At 65.5% G+C, this 20899-nt stretch overlaps 1 protein-coding gene across 3 annotated transcripts in view; it reads left to right on the top strand.

Moving 5' to 3' along the window:
• Positions 1-248: 248 nt before the first annotated feature.
• Positions 249-20899, top strand: part of ARID3A (AT-rich interaction domain 3A) — a 29954-nt gene continuing 9303 nt past the window's right edge. Inside the window, exons 1-3 of one of the 3 annotated variants that reach the window (XM_034657353.1) lie at positions 249-398; positions 3878-4320; positions 5112-5451. In XM_034657353.1, the coding sequence (XP_034513244.1) occupies positions 4091-4320; positions 5112-5451 (570 nt within the window). In that variant the 5' untranslated portion in view covers positions 249-398; positions 3878-4090. The other 2 variants (XM_034657351.1, XM_034657352.1) reach the window with 2 other exon arrangements.

The following is a 20899-nucleotide window of genomic DNA, read 5'->3' on the forward strand; positions in this document are numbered from 1 at the left end:
GGTAAGATGGTGAAGGGGTCCCCAACCCGGCTTGGGTCCCAGCAGCCCTCCCAGGCGGAGGTCCAACCCCCCTCCCCTCCCCCTCCGACACTCCAGTCCCGCCCGCGCCCTTCGCGCCCTGTGCGCTCGGGGCCTCGGCTCGCACTTTGCCCACCGTCCCTAGGCAGGGGGCGGAGCCTCCCGCGTCGCTGTTCCCCTTCCCTTTTTATTATTTATTATCATTTAAAGGGACCGTGACCTGAAAATTTCTGGCCACTCTCTCCCCCTCCTCAACACCCCTGGGCTGGTGGTGCGTCTTCGGACCGAGTGCGGGGGGCTAGGGGGCGTCCGGGAAGGGGGAGGGGGCCTCACGAGACCCCTCCCCGCGTCCCGGGCCGCTGCGCTGAATCACCGGCGAGGTATTTGCATCTGAGAGCGATTTGTCACCCGGTGATTTGTCTGCGGGGCGGTGAGCGCGCCGGCTGGGGGAGGGGAGAAGCGGGGGAGGCCGCGCGCGGGGAGACTCTTACCAATCGGGTCGGATGGGGGTGTAGACGCGGACTCGGCTGGCGGCTCGGTGAGTCGGCGCGCGGCACAACCCCGGCGGCGGCCGGGAGCCCAGCAGCGCGCAGCTCGCGGCCCGGGCCGGAGGCCAGGCGCGGCCGGGGCAGGGCCGGACGCCAGGCGCAGGGCATGCGCCCCCCGAGCGGGCCCTGCGCGGTGAGGCGGGGGGGAGGCTGGCCTTTTCAGTCGCGGGCTCCGGTCCTGGGTGGGCGCAGTGCGCCCGGGAAGCCAACGAGGGGGTCTCCAAAGTTGGGCAGGGACGTGGGTGGGGGCTCAGGACCGAGAAGGCGACTCCAGCAGGTCGGAGTCGGGGTGGTTTTCTCTGCGACTCCCCTCGGAGACCTCACCCCCTACCACATTGCGCGACAGCGATCGGGGGTCGCGAGTGAGAGCTGCCCCCCACCCCCCAGCGGAAGGAAATGGTCTCTATGCGCGCGCGGGGGGCTGCGCTCCGGCTTCTTATCTCATTTTTTCTCCCCGGAATCGGGTGCTTTATTCCGGAGTCCCGAGGGGAGCGGGAGCGCCGGGTGGGGAGGGCAGTCCCCTGACGACCCTCTCCAGCTCCGACTGCTTACTTATAAAGTGCCGGCTCCGCAGCCGAAAAGGGCCCCTGGAGGGGGACCGCACCGTCCCGGCGCCCGGGCGTGGGTTCGGCGGGGCCGCCAGCGCGCTGGCGGGGATCCCCGGGAAAAGCCCCCCTCCCCCGGTCAGTGCCCCCCAGACACAAAAGCGGACGCAGGAAGCGCGAGGAGCGCGCGTTTGTCAACTCCAACGTTCGGCGTCCGACCCCAGGCGGAGGATTTGTCAATAATCTTCCGTTTTTAGTCGCCCGGGCCGGAGCGGTTGCCCCCCCCCAACCCATGCAAATCGGTCGCTTTCCAAGAAGCCTTTGAAATCCGGACTGGGGTTTTTGTCATCTTATTTCTTCTCTTTCTTCGGTTTTTCTTTTCTCACTTCCTCCGGGCCGCCCCCCTCCCGACACTCCTAGCCCCCTCCCCAGCTTTCTGCCCCACCCCACCCCCTCTTCCCTTCGTGGAGTGAGGGGCCCCTTTCGCCACCCGCGGGCCCCAGCCTTGCACAACTCTTTAAATAACCGTGTTTTGCAAGGCCCCGGCCCGAGCGGGTGACCTCTCTCTCCGGGAGGCATTGGGGGGAGGGTGTGGCCCTGGGTCCCTCTGGCCCCCTAGGCAGGTCCCAACGACCACCCAGCACCCCCCACCACTGCCTGGTCCCGGCCTGGGAATGCCTCTCCCTTGGGGTTGTCATAAAGTGGGGGTAGGGGCCGAGGACAAAGGGCTCTTGGGGGAGGGGTCTAGAGGGGGTGGGCGTAGCCAGCTTAGGGTTAATGGCGGCCATGGGGGCCCCAGCACGGCCCAGGGGAGCTCTGGGGTTCCCACCTGCCCCCTCCACCAGCCCCAACGTGGAGGCCTGCCCTGCTCCCCTCCCCCACTGGGCGACCCGGAAGGGTCATTAAACCCAGCAGGCCTGGGGGTGGGAGGCTGGGGGGGAGTGGCTTCCTCTGGCCTCTTCCTTCTGCCCCCCAAAGAGGAGGGGGGGGCGTTGCCTGGAGCGTTTCCGTGGGGAGGGGGGGCTTGTCTTGAAGTTGTCAAATGTGGGGGAGGGGCAGTGGACCAGACTAGACACTGGGCGTGAAATGTCCCCTCAGCACTTCTTAGGGCTGTTGGGGGGGTGACCATCAGTACTGGGAAGGGATGGAGAGTGGGGGGCTGGGTGCTACTTTGCCGCCTCTAAGTACAGACCGATTTGGTCACTCTCCAGCACTGTGGCCTCTGCGAGGGTCTTTGTGCCCTGAGACCCCTGCCCCTGCTGGATACCCATTTCCCATAGGGGCCACCCCCCCGCCCCCCCCAGTGCCCTTTCACCCGTCCAGATGAAAGCTCTAGGGGGTCTGGGGAGAAGGCAGAGGGCCACTGAGCTCTCTGTAGCTCTGCAGGGCCCCTCTCCTGACTGGGGAGGTGTGGGGGGTCCATGCAGCAAGAGTCCCCCTGAGTGGGGTCAGTTTCCACTGAGGGGTCACCAGAGGATTTGGGAGGGTGGCCAGCCTGGTGAGTAACCATCAGCTAGCTAGCTGCCTGGAGCCTCTGCCCTCTGGCCGCTCGTGTCCCTGTCTGCCCCAGAGTAGCTTAGGGGTCCATTTGCTGTGTTAGGAGTAGCCCCCTGCCCCCCATCTCCCGTCCCCCATCCCTATGAAGTACTATCTGGGGTGTCACCACTGGGCCTGTTGGGTTCTGCCTGGTTGGTTTTACGAGCAGCCTGGGTGGGTGGGGGTGTGGCTGGTGCTGGGGTGGGGGGCTGGGGTGGGACCAGCGTCCTTCTGTCCTGGTGGGGCTGAGCTATGCCAGGTTCCAGATGTCCCTGTCTGAGATGCTGGCAGTAAGGGTTGGTGGTGGTCTGAGGAGACCCCAGGCCGGGGCATAGCTCCTTGCATAGTGGGACGTTGGCCCCACTTGGGGTCCCAAGGGGCAGGAGAAGTCCCCCCCCAGAGATCACGTGGGGTGGCGAGGGAGGCTGTGATGTCACCCAGACCCTGGTTCCCATCCCAGCCTGGCCTGGAACCTGCTGTGTGTTCCCCTCCAGCAGCGCATGTGCGGGCCTCAGTTTTTCTTATGGCTAATGTGGGGACCACCCAGTGCCTCCTTCCCCAATGTGGACTGGGTACCTGCTGTGTGCCTGCTTGAGCCTAGAGAGGTGGGCGCTGTCAGGACACCGTCTTGCAGATGGGGAAACTGAGGCCCAGAGAGGTTGAGGCTTAGGGATGAGGTGGGAGCACGAGGGAGGAAGGTTAGCTCAGACCCTGTATACATGAAGCGCTTAGTCTGGGTCAGCCATCGTCTTGGTTNGGGGGGGGGGGGGGCCTGGACCCATCTGCAGCAGGGGTGCGAGCAGCGCCTGGACCTCGGAACCGGAACCCAGAACCCATCTGGACTCTGGTGTCTGGTACCTGGCTATAGCCAATCAGAGGTCAGGAATGCCCAGTCCCCCTGCTCTGTTTATGAAGCAACAATCCAAGGTCGTCCCCAGGAGGTGTGCTCAGTAACTGCATGTTTCTCTGTGGCCCTGAGGGTGGGGGTCGCCTCGAGACCCCTGGGAGTTCAGTGCAGGCTGACCCCGCTTCCCAGCCTGCTGGAAGGCAGACAGAGGGGAGCGGATGGGGAGAGCACCGTCTCCCACCTCCAGGGAGGCCTCCCGGTTTGCACCCCGGTGGGAATGGATGGGAGGGATTTTCCCAGCGGCCTCTGCGTTCTGACCTCAGTGGGGAGGATGGGGCCGAGGAGCCGGGGAGTGGTCTGATGGTCTCTCTCGCTGTCCCCAGGTTTGTGCAAACCCGTGAATGAGCCGCACACCAGCCGCGGCTACCCGGTGCCTGGCCTGAGAAGGAGGCAGCGCTGGCATGCCCTCAGCCTGAACGCGGCGGCCCGCCCCCACGCCCCGCCACCCNCCGCCCCCGCCGTCCGAACTCCCTGCGGGCCCCCCCGCCCGTGCCAGGGCCACCCCGGATGAGGACAGAGAGCCGGAGAAGGCCCGGATGCAGCGGGCCCAGATGGCCGCGCTGGCCGCCATGCGGGCTGCGGCTGCGGGCCTCGGACACGCGGCCAGCCCCAGCGGCTCTGAGGATGGGCCCCCCAGCTTGGAGGAGGAGGACACGGCCCGGGAAGGGGCACCAGGCTCGCCTGCCCCACCTGGCCGAGGCAGGGAGGCACCGGGACACGCGGAAGGCGACGGGCACTTCGAGGACGTGGGCTCCGACGGTGACCTGTGAGTTGGGGGTCCGTGGGCTACGCAGGGCACAAGCGTTGATGGAGCGTTTGATGCATACCGGGCAGCTCTAGGACAAGACCCTGTCCTCCTGCTGACCACTGAGATCAGCTCAGTCCTTTAGAACTTTCTGGAGAGGGCGGTCGTGTATCATGCGGCCTAGAAGCCACCGCTCACAGGTGGTGGGGGATCTGGGTTTGTAGCTTTATTCCATCTTGATTTAAACAGACCAGCCCCGTGTGGCCAGCAGCCAGTGCCTGGTGAGGCCCCAGCAGACTCAGGGGCCCCCGGGGGAACTGTGCGGAGCGCGTGTTGGCCGGCTCGTGGACGTGTTCCACCTGCAGGCCTCCAGCTGAGGGCGGGCAAGACCCCAGGGGGATCCTTCTGGGAAGATGTCCAGGATGCAGACAAGCAGGGTGATTGTGGGCTGTGACAAGGACATAAAGGAGGGGTGTGACAGGGGGAGGTGTCTGGGGCTGGGAACAGCATGCCTGGCAGAAGGAACAGCCAGAGCAAAGGCCCTGAGGCAGAAACTGGCTAGGCATTTTCAAGGCCCACCAGGCGCAGCAGAGGGCGTGAGGGGGTTGGCAGGTGTGCAGGGGCTCTGGGCTGCTGGGAAACAAAACCGTGTAGCATATGGCCCCCACCCCTCACGGCACCTGCAGCAGGTGGGGGCCGCGGTCCCTGCGCTGAGAGGAGGACGTCGAGGCACTGGTGAGGAGCAGGCCCTGCCCCAGGGCTGGAGCGAGCTGGCGCCATCTCCCCTGACCTGTGCCCTCTGCCTGCCCCAGGAAGCCAAAATGGGAGGAGGAGGACGAGGAGCTGGAGGAAGACCTGGAGGACGAGGAGGAGGACGAGGAAGAGGACGAGGAGGAAGAGGACGAGGAGGGGGACTACGAGGACGAGGAAGGGCTGGGGCCCCCGGGCTCCTCCGGCCTGGGCCCTGCACCCCCCGTCCCCCGCAGGGCCCCGCCGTCCCAGGCCTTCCGCGGCGACAGCGGACCCCGGGCCCTCGGTGGCCAGGAGCGCCAGGGGGCCGGCCTGGCCCACACCGGAGGGGCTGCCCACGTGGCACTTCAGCTGCAGCCGCCCGACCACGGGGACTGGACCTACGAGGAGCAGTTCAAGCAGGTGTGCCGTGCGTCGCCACGGGGGCCGCGGGGCAGGGGCGCGCTGCTGCCAGGTCCGACAGCCGGCCCGCGCCAGCCAGGCGCTCGGCCTTGCGCCGCGAGCCCTGGGGGGGACCCGAGCCAGGAGGGAGAAGCTCGGGGCTGCGCGGTGTCTGCGCCAGAAGGACCTGTAGAGAGACAGCCGGGAACGGGACTGTGAGCTGAGGGAAGTGCCCGGGCAGAGGCCATGCGACTGCACCGGCGTGGCGGGGGCTGCGGGCGAGGGGTGAGGACGCGCGCAGAGCTGGGGGTTCGGGGGCGCCGGCGTGGAGTCTGGTCGTAGAGGCCACGGCAGTTGGTTGAGCGGGTTTGGCCACATTGGTGTGGACTGCAGAGGGGAGGGGAGGAAGCAGGGCCGTCCTGGTGCCTTCCCTGCGGGCGGCCAGGGCAGAGGAAGTGGCCGGGCGGGGGACCCTTTGAAGTTGGGCCGAGCTGGGCTGGGCAGATGGAAACCAGATGGCGTCCGGCCGGGCTCACATTCCAGTCCGTGGCCAGCTGGGCCCTGCCCCGACCTCCAGGAGTGGCCAGCGGGGACCTGGCCTCCCCAGCCCAGCAGCCCAGTAGCCCGAGCCTTCTAGGTCCCCACGGGCTGCAGGCAGGCGGGCGTGTGAGAGCCGGGAGGAGGCTGTGGGGCCTCGGGGCAGCCCCCTCTGGATGCTGGTCTCCCAGAGCTGGCTCTGGGCCCCTCCTGGAGGGCGCTCGAGGCCCGGCCAGCGTGTGGGACCTGGCACCACGGGCCTCCCCTCTGAGACTCACTTGGGGAACGGAGCGTGTGGCTCCGGCAGCCCCCAGAGCTTTGAGTCAGGCTGAAGACAGATAAAGTAGAGAATGGGGTGGACACATGCTGGGGGGGGCTGGGGCTCCTGTGGGGGGCGGGAGGGTGCCCGGAGGCAGCAGGTGAGCTGGCGGGATGCAGGGAGCTGCCCAGGTGTCTGGCTTGGGTGGGGCAGGGCCGAGAGCTGGGTGACAGCCAGAGGATGTCGTCTCTCTGGGCGTGGCTGGCACCCCACACACCCCTCCTGCTGGAGGCCCCGCCCAGGCCTGTGGCCCCCAGGCTGAGCACGGGTGGCCCTACCCTGCTCCCGGCCTCCACGTGTCTCTCCTTCAGGAGGAAGGGTCCCTGCCCGTCCCGTTTGGCGGATGAGAGACCCGAGCCATAGCGCTGAGGGGAGGGTCTCCAGCGCCTCGCTCTGGTTCAAAATGACACACGGGCTGCTGTAGGGAAGTTACATTTATTTGTTCACTGAGTATTTATGGGGAGGCCCAGGCTGGGGGACTGGAGCCGGACAGATACCCCAGCATTATAGGGTCCCGGCCGGGCTGCACACTCCTTGTGAGGTCAGAGCTCGTCAAGAACCCCAGCGCCCAGCCCTGCTCAGTGGCATCGGCCACTATGGGGAGGCAGAGTTTGGGTGGGCAGGCCAGGCTGGGACTCGGGGTCAGAAGCCCAGACCCCAAAGCCCCCTCAGCATGTCAGAACAAAGGGCCCCAGGAGCCCTTGTGCCCCTGTCTAGGATGCCCAGGGGTGGGGAGATGGAAGCCAGAGGGGGTCAGGGAACCCCAAGGCCCCAGAGTCAGCGTCTCGTCAAGCACCTTCTAGAGCCGGAGCTCCCCTGTGTGTGGAGGAGGTCGTGCTGAGGCGGTCAGGGAGACGTGGTCTGGCGTCTTTAGCTGGGGGTGGGGGGAGGCCTCTCGGGCTATGCCATGTGGGTCGAGCCTTGCAGACGGGCAGACGGACAGACGGGGCACCTGGCAGAGGAAGTGGTCCAGGCAAAGGCCCTGGGGCAGGACTGACATTGGCGTGTGTGTGAAGGCCAGATGCTGCCAGGTTGGGCCCTGCAGAAGATAGGATTGGATTCTGAGAAAATGGGGGCCTGCCCTGCAGTGCTGGAATCTTCTTCCTGCCCATCCATGGCAGGTCCAGCTGCCTGCGCTGCCCTCCTTCCCAGCTGGCCAAGCACCTGTGTGGCCAGTGTCAGCAGTGTCCTGGGCCCAGCGGCTCAGCAGACGTCGGGCCGTGTTGACTCTGGCGCCTTCCCCACAGCCTTCCTGGCACGTGGCAGCCCAGCCGGCCGGCCGCCCACTTGGCACCGTCTCTGCCTCTTCCTCCCCAGTCTTGGCAGGGCCTGGGGCCGACTTCCCCTACAAACCCTCGATAGCCGTGAAGTTCTGCCGTAGGCTACAGGTCTCGGGGCGGCCAGGCTGGGGAGGGACCTGGAGCAGTGGGCTCACGGCCACGGAACCTGGCCTTGAAATGTTGCAGCCTCACTGCTGTGGGACCCTGGGGACATGCACGGACGGAGGCCAACACGCCTAGAGCCGCTGGCCGGGGATCAGGCGTGTCGCGGGCCCTGATTAGGATCTTAGCCTCCTGGCATCAGACGTGGCATCCTGGTGACATCCTGGTGGCTTCCTGTCACCAGCACAGTTGTGCCTGGGCTCTAGAAAGCGGCAGCCCCCCGCCCCCCTGCCAGCAGGTCTTAACCTCAGCTCTTTGGCTGGTTAAGAGTCAGGATCCTGGGTCTTAACAACTCAAACTTTGGGATTGTTTTCAACAGCTCCATGGAGCTCAGACTCACACAGCACGTCATTCACCCGCTCAAAGTGTGCAGTTCGGTGGTTTTTAGTGTCTTCACAGAGTTATGCATCCATTGCCACATTATCTTAGGGTCTTTTTGTCACCTCAAACGTAAACCTTCGTAAATGTATCTTTTAGCTGTTACCCCCCCCAGTCCCCGCCCCCGTGAGCCCCCTTCCCGTCCGTGGAGGAGCCTGCTCTGGACGTGTCACACACGTGGACTCACATGCCGCGGGGCCTTCTGTGTCTGATTCCCTCCCTGAGCGTCGGGGGCTCGGGGTCCGCCCCGGGGCAGCACAAGCGGGTGGGCGCCGCGCTCCTGCTTGTGGCCGAGGGATGCACCCGCGTGTGGGGGACGCGCTGTCTCTTCCCTCACCTGTGGACGGACACTTGTGTTGTTTGCACCTTGGGCCGCTGTGAACGTGCGTGCACGTGTTTTGTGTGGACAAGTGTTTTCAGCTGTCGTGGGCACGTAGCCAGGAGTGGAACCGCGGGGTCGGGCAGCAACGCTGAGATTAGCCTCTTGGGGACCCGTGGACTGCTTCCCTCAGCGCTGTACTGTTTTCTGTCCCGTGGCTGCACGGGGCTCCAGCTTCTCCGTGGCCTCGCCAGCACTGTGATTACGGCTTTGCTGCCCCAGTCCCCGTGGGGGCTGTGGTGTCGCTGTGGTTTTCATTTGCGTTGAATGCGGCATATTTCCCCCCGCTTTTCAAGGTGACATCCATACGCTGCATAACCTGTCGGTGAGCTCAGAGATGGGGAGGTGACAGGTGTCGCGAAGGGTGGTCACCTGACTGCGCAGGAAGCAGACTGAGCCTTCACCTGTGTCCCTGGACGCCCCCGATCCCACAGAGAAGGGCAGTGAGGGCTCTTCCCCTCGCACCGACGGACACGGACGCAGGGTGTTTGAGGCGATTGCCCACAGCGACACGGAGTCGGTGTCAGAGCTGGGACTGGGCCTAGCGTGTGCTGGAGGAGTGGACGGATGGGTGGGGGGCGAGCCCCAGGCTGGGGGACCCACTGGCTGCAGGGGTTGGGGGCACTGGGGTCCTGGGCCTCACGTCAGGGTATCAGGACCCGGGGCCTGGACACACACGGGCACTGAGGCGGGGCATGCTGACTTCCTGTGTCCTCACCGTGGACCCTGCCTGGCCTCCCTCCGCTCCCCGGACCTCCCGGGGCCCATGCGATGCCCACGGGTGTCCTTTTCCCGCACGGCAGGCACGGCCCCCGCGGAGGTGAGACTAGGGGCCTCAGAGGTGTTCTCCGCAAGATGCTAGGGTCCCAGTTTGGTGTTTTTTTAGGCCTTTTGGCTCATGTAGGTTTTTTTAGCCATGGGAAATAACACATATATGCATTTTTGGGTCCATTTTTGATTCCAGAAGTAACGCTTGGTACCGTTCTCGTAGGAGGGGAAGTGGAGAGTGTGGTGTTCGGGGCCGCGAGGCTGGCTGCTGCTCCCAGCCTCTCTCGGTGTCGCTCTGCTGAGTGCTCCCTGTGCCCCGGTTCTCTTTAGCGACTAGTTTCCTCGTGGGGCCGACAGCAACGCGCTGGCCAGTTTCCCTGTCTCCCTGTTGTAAACGACACTGCAGTGAACGTCTCTGGGCTCCCGAAAGTTGCCCGGGCGGTGTGAGGTGGAGATGCGGCTGGGAATTCCTGGGGCTCGGGCTCGGAGGAGCGGGGAGGTGGTTTCTTCATCCTGCCTGGGAGTGCCCCCAGGCTGCAGTGAGCAGGTACTCCCAGCCCTTAGGGATCAGGGCTGGGCTAGAGGAAGGAGAAACAGGCTTTGGGGCTGGGGCTTTGCAGGATGTGTAAGAGTCTGCATCTTGGAACAGTGTGGCTGGAACATAAAGTGGGAAGGACATGGGGCACAGACATCAGGGCAAACGAAAGGTGGGCTCAGAGGAGGGCCTTGGCAGGGTTTGGAGCTGGGGAGCTGAGAGATGAGGGAAGAGCCTTCTAGAGCCCGTGGTCCGGGCAGGACTGGAAGAGGCTAGGCCTGCAGGGCCAGGGGAGAAGGATGAGAATTTTTTGGGTGGAAGAAGGTGTTCTGAGCAGAGGGCACGGCCTGGGCAAAGGTTTAGAGGTCAGACATTAGGTCCTGAACCCGGTGACATCCATCTGCTGTGCTTGGGACAGAGTGGGCTGTGGGCCAGGCCCCGTGTGTCCTGGGGGCCAGCCCTGGCACCGGGCATATTCCTGGGGCGCCAGCAGCCGGGGCCGTCCGCTGGGGGGGCGGGGAGGGTGTCGGGAAGCCCCTGGGAACTCAGCCCACCCCGCCTGGGACAGCGCCTGCCTCATCAAAGCCGCTGTGGCTGCTGGCGCAGAGCCAGCGGGCCATGGCGGGCACGGGGAGGGTGCTCGCCCGCCAGCCCCTGGCACCGTGCCTCTGCCCGTGCCAGCCCTGGGAACCGCACTGACTCAGCCGGAAGAACCTTATCTGGCCCCTGTGCCGCCACCAGCCGCCCAGTCACCACCGTGGGGTCACGGCCGCCGGGGCCTGGCCCCACGCCCACCATCTGCTCCCCACCCTAGTGGCTGCTGCCAAGTGCCTGGCCCGCCCCACGCTTTCTAATAACACACGCAGCCACCGGAGGGAGTGGTGCCCGGTGGGCAGTGTCCACATGCGCATCCCGTCAGGGGATGAGTGTGCGTGAGCCACAGGGGGTCCAGCCCGCCGACGTGCGTGTGGGGGTGTGGTGGACAGGCATGTGGTGCCCATGAGCTGGGGGAGGGAAGGGGTCCGTGTCCAGGGCCCTGCAGCTGCCAGAGTCTGTGTTCAGCTGGGCCAGGCCCCGTGGGTGTGTAAGCCACGTGTGTGCTGATGCCGTGGCTCTCCCGTGTGCGTCTGCCTGCACGTTCTGGAGCCGCGAACGCCTCTGCAGCGTCTGGTACGTGCCGCTGTCATCTTAGAAGCCTGTCGGTGCGTCCCCGCCGCTCAGGGATGTGTGGGTGTGTGTCCTGGGGTCTGGATACGCTGGAGGAAGTCTGGGCCACGTATCCCAGCGTGTGTGGTGCCCACTGTTCGCACATTCCCTGCACCCACGTGTGACGGGGTGACAGTCCCCTGCGGCTGTAGATCGTGACGTGTGTGAGTGTATGTGCGTGGCTGGGCTCCCATGTGCGTCTGTGTGCCCACCCCCTGCCCCATGGGCTCACCTTGCCCGGTGAAGCGCAAGGTCAAGGGGGGACCCATTAACCATTAGCCAGAAAGTCACGTCGTCTGGTCAGCGGTTTGCCTGCCGGTGGCTGATGCCCTCCCCCCCCCCACCCCGCCCACCAGGAGCTGGAGGTGTGAGCAGGGCCAGGCTCGGTCCCTTCTCCCCGCCGTCCCCCTGCGGGGGGACAGCTGCAGGCTCGTGGGCAGCTGTGCCCTGTCTCTGACCGACAGGCGCCATCAGGGAGATGCTGGGCAGGGTTTGGCCCACTCTGTGCCTTAGTTTCCCTGCCTGAATCAGATGCCCTCTACTCCCGAAGTGTTCAGACCCCCAGGGCCAGCGCCCCCTGACGGCGACTTGGAGACCCCATTGACAGACGGACACTGTCGCCCTGCTGGGCTGTGCTCCGAGCTGGGTCAGGGGAGCAGCTGGGGGTGCGGGCTGGTGGGTGGACACGCGCGGAGGGCGGGGCACGGCCCGCCCCTTCTCCGCTCGCCAGGCTGCACGCGGACAGAGGACAATTGGGGGTCATGGGGTTAAACGGTAACCAGTCTGCCTATTGAAGGCCCCAGCACGGGGACGTGGCCCGTGGTCAGGGCTGGCAGGGGTCTTGTGGTGCTGGGGGGGTGGGGGGAGGCACAGAGTCGGCACCGCCCACCACCCGTGCAGGCCCAGGCCTGGCACCCCAGGGACACACTCCTCCCCTCCCAGACAATAAAAACCCACATTCCAGGAAGAAATGTGCCGCGAGGTGTCTGCCCAGACGTCAGATGTGGCTTTGTTTGGGGATAGGGTCTTCGCCGGTGTCATTAGTTGTGACGGACTCCCCCTGAGTAGCCTGGGCCCTGAATCCGGTTACAGGTGTGAAGAGAGGCCCACAGGCAGACCTCAGGGAGCCGCGGGCCTGACGGGCACAGGACACGGAGGCCCCGGCCCCGGCCTTCTATAGACCCTCCTTTGGGGATGGGCTTGGGACCAGGGACTCTGACGGTCCCACCGATGGGCTCCCGGGACCAGCTTAGGGCAGAAAGGCTGGGCTGTGCACCCACGAGCCTGCCTGAGCCAGGTCCTTCCTGGGCACCGGCCTCTCCTGTGGGCCCTGGGATTCATCTGTGAACAGCGGGCAGAGGCGGCCCATCTGTGGCGTGGGGGTGGGGGTGTGGGGCCCAGTGGGCTGGGCCGGCACCGTGGCGAGGGCGGGCTGTCTGGGGCCATTATCTGCCAGCGAGCAAGGGTGTGTCTGTGTTTGTGTGTCTGCTTGGACGGGTGTGTCGGTGCATGCGCTGGGGGACCACGTCAGGGTGGCGTGGCCTGCCAAACCGTGGGGAGGGTCCTCATGTGCCCAGACGGGGGTAGGCGGGTCTGTGCAGCCGTGGCCTGGTAGAGGTCCAGGTAGCAGGCTGTGTGGGTGCGTCTGGATAGGGCCACAGGTCTTGGGGTTGTTCTCCAGGTGGGATTCTCCATGGGGGTGGGTCTTGTGTCTCTGTCTGGGCTGGAGTGGCGGATAGTGGCCATGGGCTCCTGTTCCTGGTCAAGCTGTGTCGCGGTCGGCCCCCCCCGCCGAGAGGGGTCTCTGAGTGTCCCTTGCCCTGTTAGGCTCTGCCTCCTAACCTCTACCCTGAGTAGGGCTGCTGAGCCCATTGCTGCAAATGTGGGTCTTCTGGGCTTGTGAAGCACCCGCCCGGGGGCACCCCCAGCCCCAAGGGCCTGCCCTGGCAGACGGGGGGGCGGGGGGGGCTGCTACCCTGCCTCGTGTGTTCCTCACTTTCCCCCCACCTCCTTTGTGACCAGCGGCACAGATGTTTCCCTGGGACTCAGGCTGGGCCTGGACCCCAGTCCCTGGGATCTGCTCCCTGAGTCTCTGGCTGCTCCGTGCCTGCGTCTCCCCTGCCCCGCCCCCACCATGCTCTTGGCCATCCTCTCTCCTCAGCTGCCAGCTGCCGAGGAGCGGCAGGTGTCCCCTGCCTGAGTGCCCAGGGACAGTCCATGTGCTCGCTGATGGGGTGCCCGACCCTGGGAAGGGACGTGGGGCCAGAAGCCACTCAGGTCTCTGCTACCCCCACGGGGGCTGGAGGGTCCTCCCTCTGAACCTCAGTTTCCCTGTCTGTAAAACAGGGGCAGTGTCCGAGTGAGTGCTGGCTGTTACCATAGTTAATGACCACTCACAGGTGTCGGGGCGGAGAGGTGGCTGGCTGGGCCGGGCGCCAGCCGCGTGCTGTCTGGGGCTGCCCCCCATGTCCGGCTCCCGGCTCCCCACAGAAAGGGGGATGTTCTGGAGGTAGGCTTTGGTGGTGCCCTCAGGCTGCTGGCCCCCACAGAGCAGATCCCATCCCCATGCCCTCAGCTGGGGGGGACCAGCAGAGGCTCCCGGGGGTGTGCCTGGCGGGGCGCCCGCGGTCCCTTTCTTTTGACTGCTGGGCAGAGGGTAGGGGGCGGGGAGTAGCCCCCTTGCCTCCTGCAGTGCGTGCAGGCTGGCCCGCGGTGGCGGGACCCGGACGGTGCTCTGGCCGCGCCTCTGTTCAGAGAGCCCACGCAGGGAGGCGCAGGGAGCTCGCTCCCCAGCCGACAGGTCTTTCTGAGCACGTCCCGCCTCGGGGAGTCCTCGGCACCTTCCGGGGCTGCTCAGGGTGTGTGTGCAGGCACAGACAGATGTTCCCTTTCTGAGAAAACCCCGCGACGGATGTAAGTTCCCGGGTGCCAGGCCCTGGCCACAGCCCTGGAGCCTGCGGCCACTGCACGCCGGCAGCCAGGCGGGAGTGATGGGACGGTTTCGTGCGGGGACCCATGTACGAAATGCCCCAAGACGGCGTGCGGGAGCGGATTTGTAATGGCTTGAGGTTCGGGGAGGAGATTCTGGATCTTTGGCTTGCCCAGAGAGTGCGGGGGCTTTCAGGCAGGCTGGCGCCCCAACCCTGAGAGGCCCCTCGTGGCCTAGAGCACCCGAGTCCGTCCAGGGGCACCGAGGGCTCCGTCCCGGGTACCGGTGCTCCTCTGTAGTCTTATCTCAGTCTTGTCTCCCCCCGATGTGGCTACCACCAGGACAGTGGCCTGTGTGCTCGGGGCTGGGCCCATGGCTGAGGGGTCCCTCCGTCCAGATCCTCGTGTCGTCGGCTGCGTGGGCCACCTGCTTCCTGCTTCCTCACCTCGACCTAGCATTGTCCCTCTGCCGCTTTCCAGCCTGGGCGCACTCTCCACACGGGACCTGTTGGCGTCCCCCTGGGGGCCTCAGGTTCCCCAGCTGTGACATGGGGCTGGGGGACCACTAGCCTTTCCGGCCACCGCGGTGGTTCCTCCCCTGCCCCCTCAGCGGTGTCCTGCACGTCCCACCTGGATGCTGCAGGCGCCCTCGCCCACTTCCCGGGGCACGGTACTGCGGCCCCGGGGTGACCCTGGTCACATGGGGTAGCAGTCCGGCGTCAGGCGCTTGCCCGGTCCTCGCCATCATCCGGAAAGCAGCACCTTTAAGCTTCAGCTCCGTGTTGGGCTTTGTGACTCGTTTCTGGAGCTTTTTATTAATATCTGTCATGGGTGGGGTACTGTGTCTTTTCGGAGAGGGACACATGGCTGGCCGGGGCTGTGTGGCCGAGCGGACAGATGTCTCTGCCCTGCCCAGAATCACTTCCCCAATCTCCTGCGAGCCCGGCGGGCCGCCACATCTGTGTGGAGGAGGCTGAGCCCGTGCTGACGGGAAATGAAAGGCACCCGGCGGGTGCCCCCGGGGGTCAGGTGCGCCAGGAGGGCAGCTCGTGGGAAGGGCGTGAGGTTGCACAGACGTCGCTTAAGCCCCTACTGTATGCCGACGCCAGCGCCCTCCTTGGGTTTCTGCTGTGCCCCCGCTGGCCTGGGGCTCTGCTGGGCACGCTGTGTCCCCGGCATCCAGCACGGACCTGCAGGAGGTGCTCCGTAATGGCTGCAAAATGGGTTGTCCTGGCCGACCCGCGCCACGTGGGCCTGTGCAGCTCCCGCGGGGCTTCCACCTTCCACGTGGAGTCCTGGGAGTTTCGGGGACAGAACGTTTCCTCCGAAGCCAGACCCCCCAGGTGCCCAGCTGGGCCCTCTGAGGGCCTGAGTCCTGGCGGCGCCGAGGCCTGGCCACCAGCCTCTGCTTCCTGATCACGTTGTCCCTGGCTCCTATGACGGGTAAACTGAGGCTCAGAGTGCAGACAGGGAGGGCTCCACCCCAACCTGCCTCTTCCCGAGGCCCCCACGGGGCTCTGTCTGACTTGCTTCATCCATCAGTTTGCTCTGAGGTCACTGTGGGGAGGGGGTGAGACCAGAGCTTTGCCATTTCGGGGCTGTGTGAACTCGGGTGAGGCCTGCACACTCTGGACGTCTGCCCCCGCCTGGTGCAGCTGTGAGAAAGCATAGATAAAGCACTTAGGTTGTTGGTGTGCCACAAATGCCCGCCTCAGTTTCCCCAAGTGCACGGTGGGCCGGAGNGGGGGGCGGGAGGGGGGGGGGGGGGGCCGGGGGGGGGGGGCCGCCTGCCTGGCCTCTGGCAGCTGTGGGTGTTTCTGCGAACGGGGGAGGCTGGGGCGGCCCCCAGGGACTCTGTTCCCGGCCCACCTGGGGCCCCAGCAACGGCTGTGCTGAGTCATCTCAGTCGGGAGGGGTTTGTGGGGGGGATGGGACGGGGGCCGTGGGGGCAGGAGCTGCGGGGAGGGGGATATCAGGGCTGAGCTGGGATGGAGGACGGGCCAAGGAGGCCAGAGCCTGAGTGAGCCTTCTCTCGAACTTCCTTCCTTCGTTAGTGAGCGCCTGCTGGATACCAGCAGCCACAGCCCCCAGTTCAGCTCCTGGGGCTCTCGTCTGGGTGGGGAACAGACAGGAAAGGAACCATCCCAGAATAAGCACTTGTATGCCCCGTGAGGGTGCAGGGGGCCTTCCTGGATGTGCTGCCCGGGCCGGGGTCAGGCCGGGCTGCAGGATTGCAGAGGCCACGGGTGCGGGTGCAGAAGGGCTCCAGCTGGAGAGCCCAGCAAGTGGGGCGAGAGCTGGCGGGCGCACGGCACGGGGGCTGGGGTGGCTGGAGCAGAGCCAGGGATGGGGGGAGAGGAGGTGGAGACGCCACGGGAGCAGCCTGTGGGGCCTGGAAGACAGGAAGTCTGGGCTTGCCCCTGAGAGCAGTAGGGAGCCACGGTCAGCTTTAGAGCAGGGGACCCCATGGCATCTGGGTGTAAAGACGAAAGGTCCTCAGACCCTCCAGCCCTGGCAGGCTGCAAGGAGGAAGTGGCATCTGGCTTACTGTCCTGGCCGCTCTCAGGTGCTTTCTGGGGGGATGGGGGTGAAAACAGCCACACCGCCTTCTCCCTGCTTCGCTCTGCTGTCAGAAGTTACACTGAATCAATTCTCTCTCTTTTTTTTTTAAAGATTTATTTATTTATTTGACAGAGAGAGAGACAGCGAGAGAGGGAACACAAGCAGGGGGAGTGGGAGAGGAAGAAGCAGGCTCATAGCGGAGGAGCCTGATGTGGGGCTCGATCCCAGAACACCGGGATCACGCCCTGAGCCGAAGGCAGACGCTTAACGACTGCGCCACCCAGGCGCCCCACAATGAATCAATTCTTATCCCAAACCCCAAGGGTATGAAGATGGGTGAGCCGATACTTCCTGTTCTAGCAGCGGGATTCGTAAAAACAGCCAAATGGTGGAGGCAACCCCAGCGTCCATCCACGGGTGGACGGACAAACAGAACGTGTTCCCCACCCGCGGGAGTGTCCCTGGGCCCCAAACGCGAGCGCGGCACCCGCTCGTGCTGCCCCGGGGACGGACCCCGAGCCCCCAACGCTCAGGGAGGGAACCAGACACGGAAGGCCCCACGGCGTGTGAGCCCACGTGTGTGACACGTCCAGAACAGGCTCCTCCACGGATGGAAAGGGGGCTCTCGGGGGCCGGGGGCTGGGGAGGGGACTACTGATGGGGACGGGGCTTGTCCGGAGTGATGGAATGTTCTGGAACCACGCAGAGGCGGTGGGTGCACTGGATACCGCTCAAACACTTGCTATGAAATGGTGAATTCTGTGTGATGTGACTCTCACTCCCATAAATATTTTTTTCCAAATTCAGGGAAAAGTAGATGAGTGGGAAGCACTGGGGGTCCCGGGCCGCCCGGCCTGCTGGTAGGCGCTGTCGCCCTCTGGCGCCTCCTCGTCTTGTCCGTCCCGTCGCAGACCTGCTCTGAGCACATCTGGTCCTGGGCGTCTGGCACCGGCTGGCGGCTGTAGGGGACACATTTCTGGCTTCCCCGGGAAGCCGCCCTAAACGCCTCCCTGTCCTTGGGCGTCTCTCTGCCTCCTCTTCCTCGGTGGCCTGGAGCTCATGGCCCCGAACCCCGGGCTCATGGCTTCCTTCCTTTATGTTTCCTAATTCTGGTTCCTCTCTGCTGCGTAAGGACGGCGGCTGCCTCAGGTGGCGCCCTACGGACTTTGGAGCTGCCTGGGTGGCAGGAGGGGGCCTGAGCAGACACCGTTAAAGGGGCAAAGGTCCTCCCTGGGGGCCCTGCGGGCAGGCGGTTGCTTTATAGCCTGGGCCCCTCGGCCTTGGGCTGGACGCCGCCCCCGGGCCCCTGGGACAGGCTGGGAACCGGCGTGCTGTTGCCCAGGTGGGGCCTTCCAGCAACGTGACCTTCTCGGGGCCCAGTCACGCCTGGGGAGGTGGCCCCAGTGGGGCCCTCCCCACGTGAACACATCCCCAAGCCAGGTCCCTCTCTGCGGGTTAGGGGTGGCCGCGAGGGGCCTTCTCCCCCCTATCTTCCATGCCGGCAGGCTGGGGAGAGGGTCGGACGCAGGGGTGGGGGGTGCTGCCTGGCTCCCAAGGGCTCTGCTGTCCCTGCAGGGTGGCTGAAGGCCCCCCCACCCCCCAGACACACACCCAGCTCGGCCAGGTCAGCAACGTGACCCCACTGTCCAGCAAGGACTTTCTTAGCAGCCCAGACAAAAATGCTCGTTAGCCACAAACAAGACTTTCCTGTTTGCCCATCCACGCACTTGGAGGCTGGGGGTGGTTATCTCGCTTTTGCCACTACCTGCGCCTCCCTTGCTTTATCTGCCTCCTGCTCACGTGGCTGCGGGGGGCCGTCCCTCAGCAAGCCGCGGGAGGGCCCGGGGCTGGAGCCGAGGGGCGCGAGGGGCCGGGGCTTTGCTGGGGTGATAGGGACACGGGCGCTCATGCTCAGACTGCTGGGAAAAGCCCCTCTGGCTGCCGAGTGGGGTGACCAGGCCCTCTGCTCTGTGCCTCAGTTTCCTGTTCTGTGAAGTGGGTGGTGCTGGTCTAGTGCGACCAACACAGGGTCAGCTCAGCCTTGGCAGTGAGTGGCCCGACACCCTCCATCACCCTCAGCCGAGACACAGGCCGAGGGGCCTGCGGGGGCGCTGGGGGCGCTGGGCATGTCAGGCGACACCGCTGGGCTCCAGGCCGGGGACGGGCTCCAGGGCCAGGGAGGGACGTGGCTGCCCCACTTCTCAGGTGGAAAACCGGAGGCCTCCAACGCAGGCTCACCGATCCAAAAACCCCATTCTCGAGATTCTGCACCCATCTCACAGGTGGACAGACAGAGTTGGCCGGGGCTGGGTGGACGCAGGGTGGACCCGGGGTCGCAAGGCAGGAAGTGACAGGGTGGCGCCGGCCTCTAGCCCCTTCCCCTTCCCCTCCCCCCACCCCAGTGCAGGATGTCGCGTGCCCCAAACAGGAGCCTTGCGGGGCACATAATGGGTTTAGGAAAGGATAAGCGGCCCCGTCCCCGTGGTGTACTGAGAAATCAAGGGAGTTTATTAAGCAACTGCTGTGTGCCTGTTCTCGACACGGGGAACAAAGCAGACAGAGTATCTGGCGTTCTGCTGGGGCAGGGGGGCCAGTGGCCAGGCCGGTGTGTAAATCCACGTGGCTCGGGTAGTGCAAGGGCCAGGGAGCGAGAATGTCAGTAAGCGAGAAAACCGCCCACCACCAGTACACATGGCCCACGAGGGAGCAGAGCGCGTGCGGTGGGGATGGGGCAGCCCCTGTGACAGCTGACGGCGGCTGGAGACCAGGCAGGAGGGACGGCCAGGTCTCCCAGAGGTGGGCCCACCTCTGTGCCTGTCAGGTTCCAGAAACAGTAAGATGTCTGCGGGGAGGGTCTGCAGACCCTGGGTGGTGCTTGGTGTCACTAGGTCAGGCAGGACCAGAGTGAGACCCCGTGATCGGAGCCCCCACCCCGGGGAAATCAGACTGCAGGCTCAGGAGTGGGGCGGCCCTGGGGAGGGGCTTCCAGAAGGTTCTCCGGTCTCCAACCTGGGTTTGTGGCTGTGGCAGGAACCAGTTTGAGCGCCTCCCGGCCCACTGGGGCAAGGTTGCCGCCTGAGAACCCAGGCAGGACAGAGGCCCGGGGTGACCTGGAACCCTGTGAGGACAGACGGCAGGCCCACCGGCCCACAGTGGGGGTCTGGACACTGTGCCCCGTGCCCCCATCCCTCTGGCCTGGCCAGGGTGGGACGCATCCCGCAGGGGAGCGGAACTTGGGGCCGGAGCCCCATAAAGCTGGGGCGGCCTTTACTGCCCCTTTGTTGTCGGCTGCCCACGGCAACAGCCTTTCAAGCCTCCTCCTTCCCCCCAGCCGGGCCGGCACGTCCCCCTTTATGGCCCTAGACAATGCCCTGGCCGCACGGGGGTCTGACCGGGCCCTGCCACAGGACTGTCCACCCACCATTTGGCCTGGGGGTTAACGGCCCTCCACCAAGCTGGCTGCCCCTGCTGCCGGCTCTCTGTCCTGAGCCTCAGTTTCCCTGCCTGGAATATCGTGGGTGTCACGACGGCTCTGGGAGCTCAGGGTGAAGCTGGCTGTTGCGTTGACAGCGTGGGAAAGCTGAGGCACGGCGGTGGGTGCGGGGCACTGAGGTCTCTCTGGGGACTGGGTCCAGGGAAGGTTCGGCAGGGTGGACCCTTCCCCCCCCCATCCCCCAGGCCGGGATCTCACGGGAGATATTACCCCTGTCAGGAGGGGCCTGTGGTCACCGAGCCCCACGTGAGTGGCCGTAACAATGACCACGGGCTGGGGGCCTGAAAGCAGCAGGAATCTGTCCTCCCATGTTCTGGACCAGGGGTCTGAGATCAGGAGCAGCTCCGGGCCGGGGTGGGGGTGGGGTCGTTCCTGCCTCTTCCAGCATCTGGCGTGGCCACCTCACTCCGCCTCTGCCGGTCCCCACGTGGCCCTCGCTGTGGCTGTGTCTCTCCTCCCAAAAGGACACTTGGGGTTCGAGGAGGGCCTGCCTACCCCGAGTACGACCTCATCTTAGCGGATAACATCTGCAAAGACCCCCTTACATAAGGTCGCCGTGAATCCTAGGGCTCCTGCCGTCTCTGATCCCGCTCTGCCCAGCCTGACTCCCGCTGAAGCAGATCAGGGCTCGTCGAACGATCGTTTATTCAACAGCTGCTGTGTGGTGACCCCATCTAGACACTCGTTACAAATCCCCGAGGGTCCCCGTGGGCAGGCGACGGGAGACCCGTGTGTCGTTCCATAGCGGGGTGTGTGGGTGGGGGAGGGTGCTCGCCCACGGGAAGGTGTCCCTGCAGGCCACACGCCCTCGGGCAGGGGGAAGTGCGGGGCCTCCCTGACCACCATAAATCAGCCCAGGAATGCGGCTGGCCGGCCTGGCTGGGTCAGGGCAGAGACAAAGACCCAGCCTGGACCACCCCGG

Source organism: Ailuropoda melanoleuca, chromosome 4, assembly GCF_002007445.2.
Source record: "Ailuropoda melanoleuca isolate Jingjing chromosome 4, ASM200744v2, whole genome shotgun sequence".
In the NCBI taxonomy this organism is placed as follows: Eukaryota; Metazoa; Chordata; class Mammalia; order Carnivora; family Ursidae; genus Ailuropoda; species Ailuropoda melanoleuca.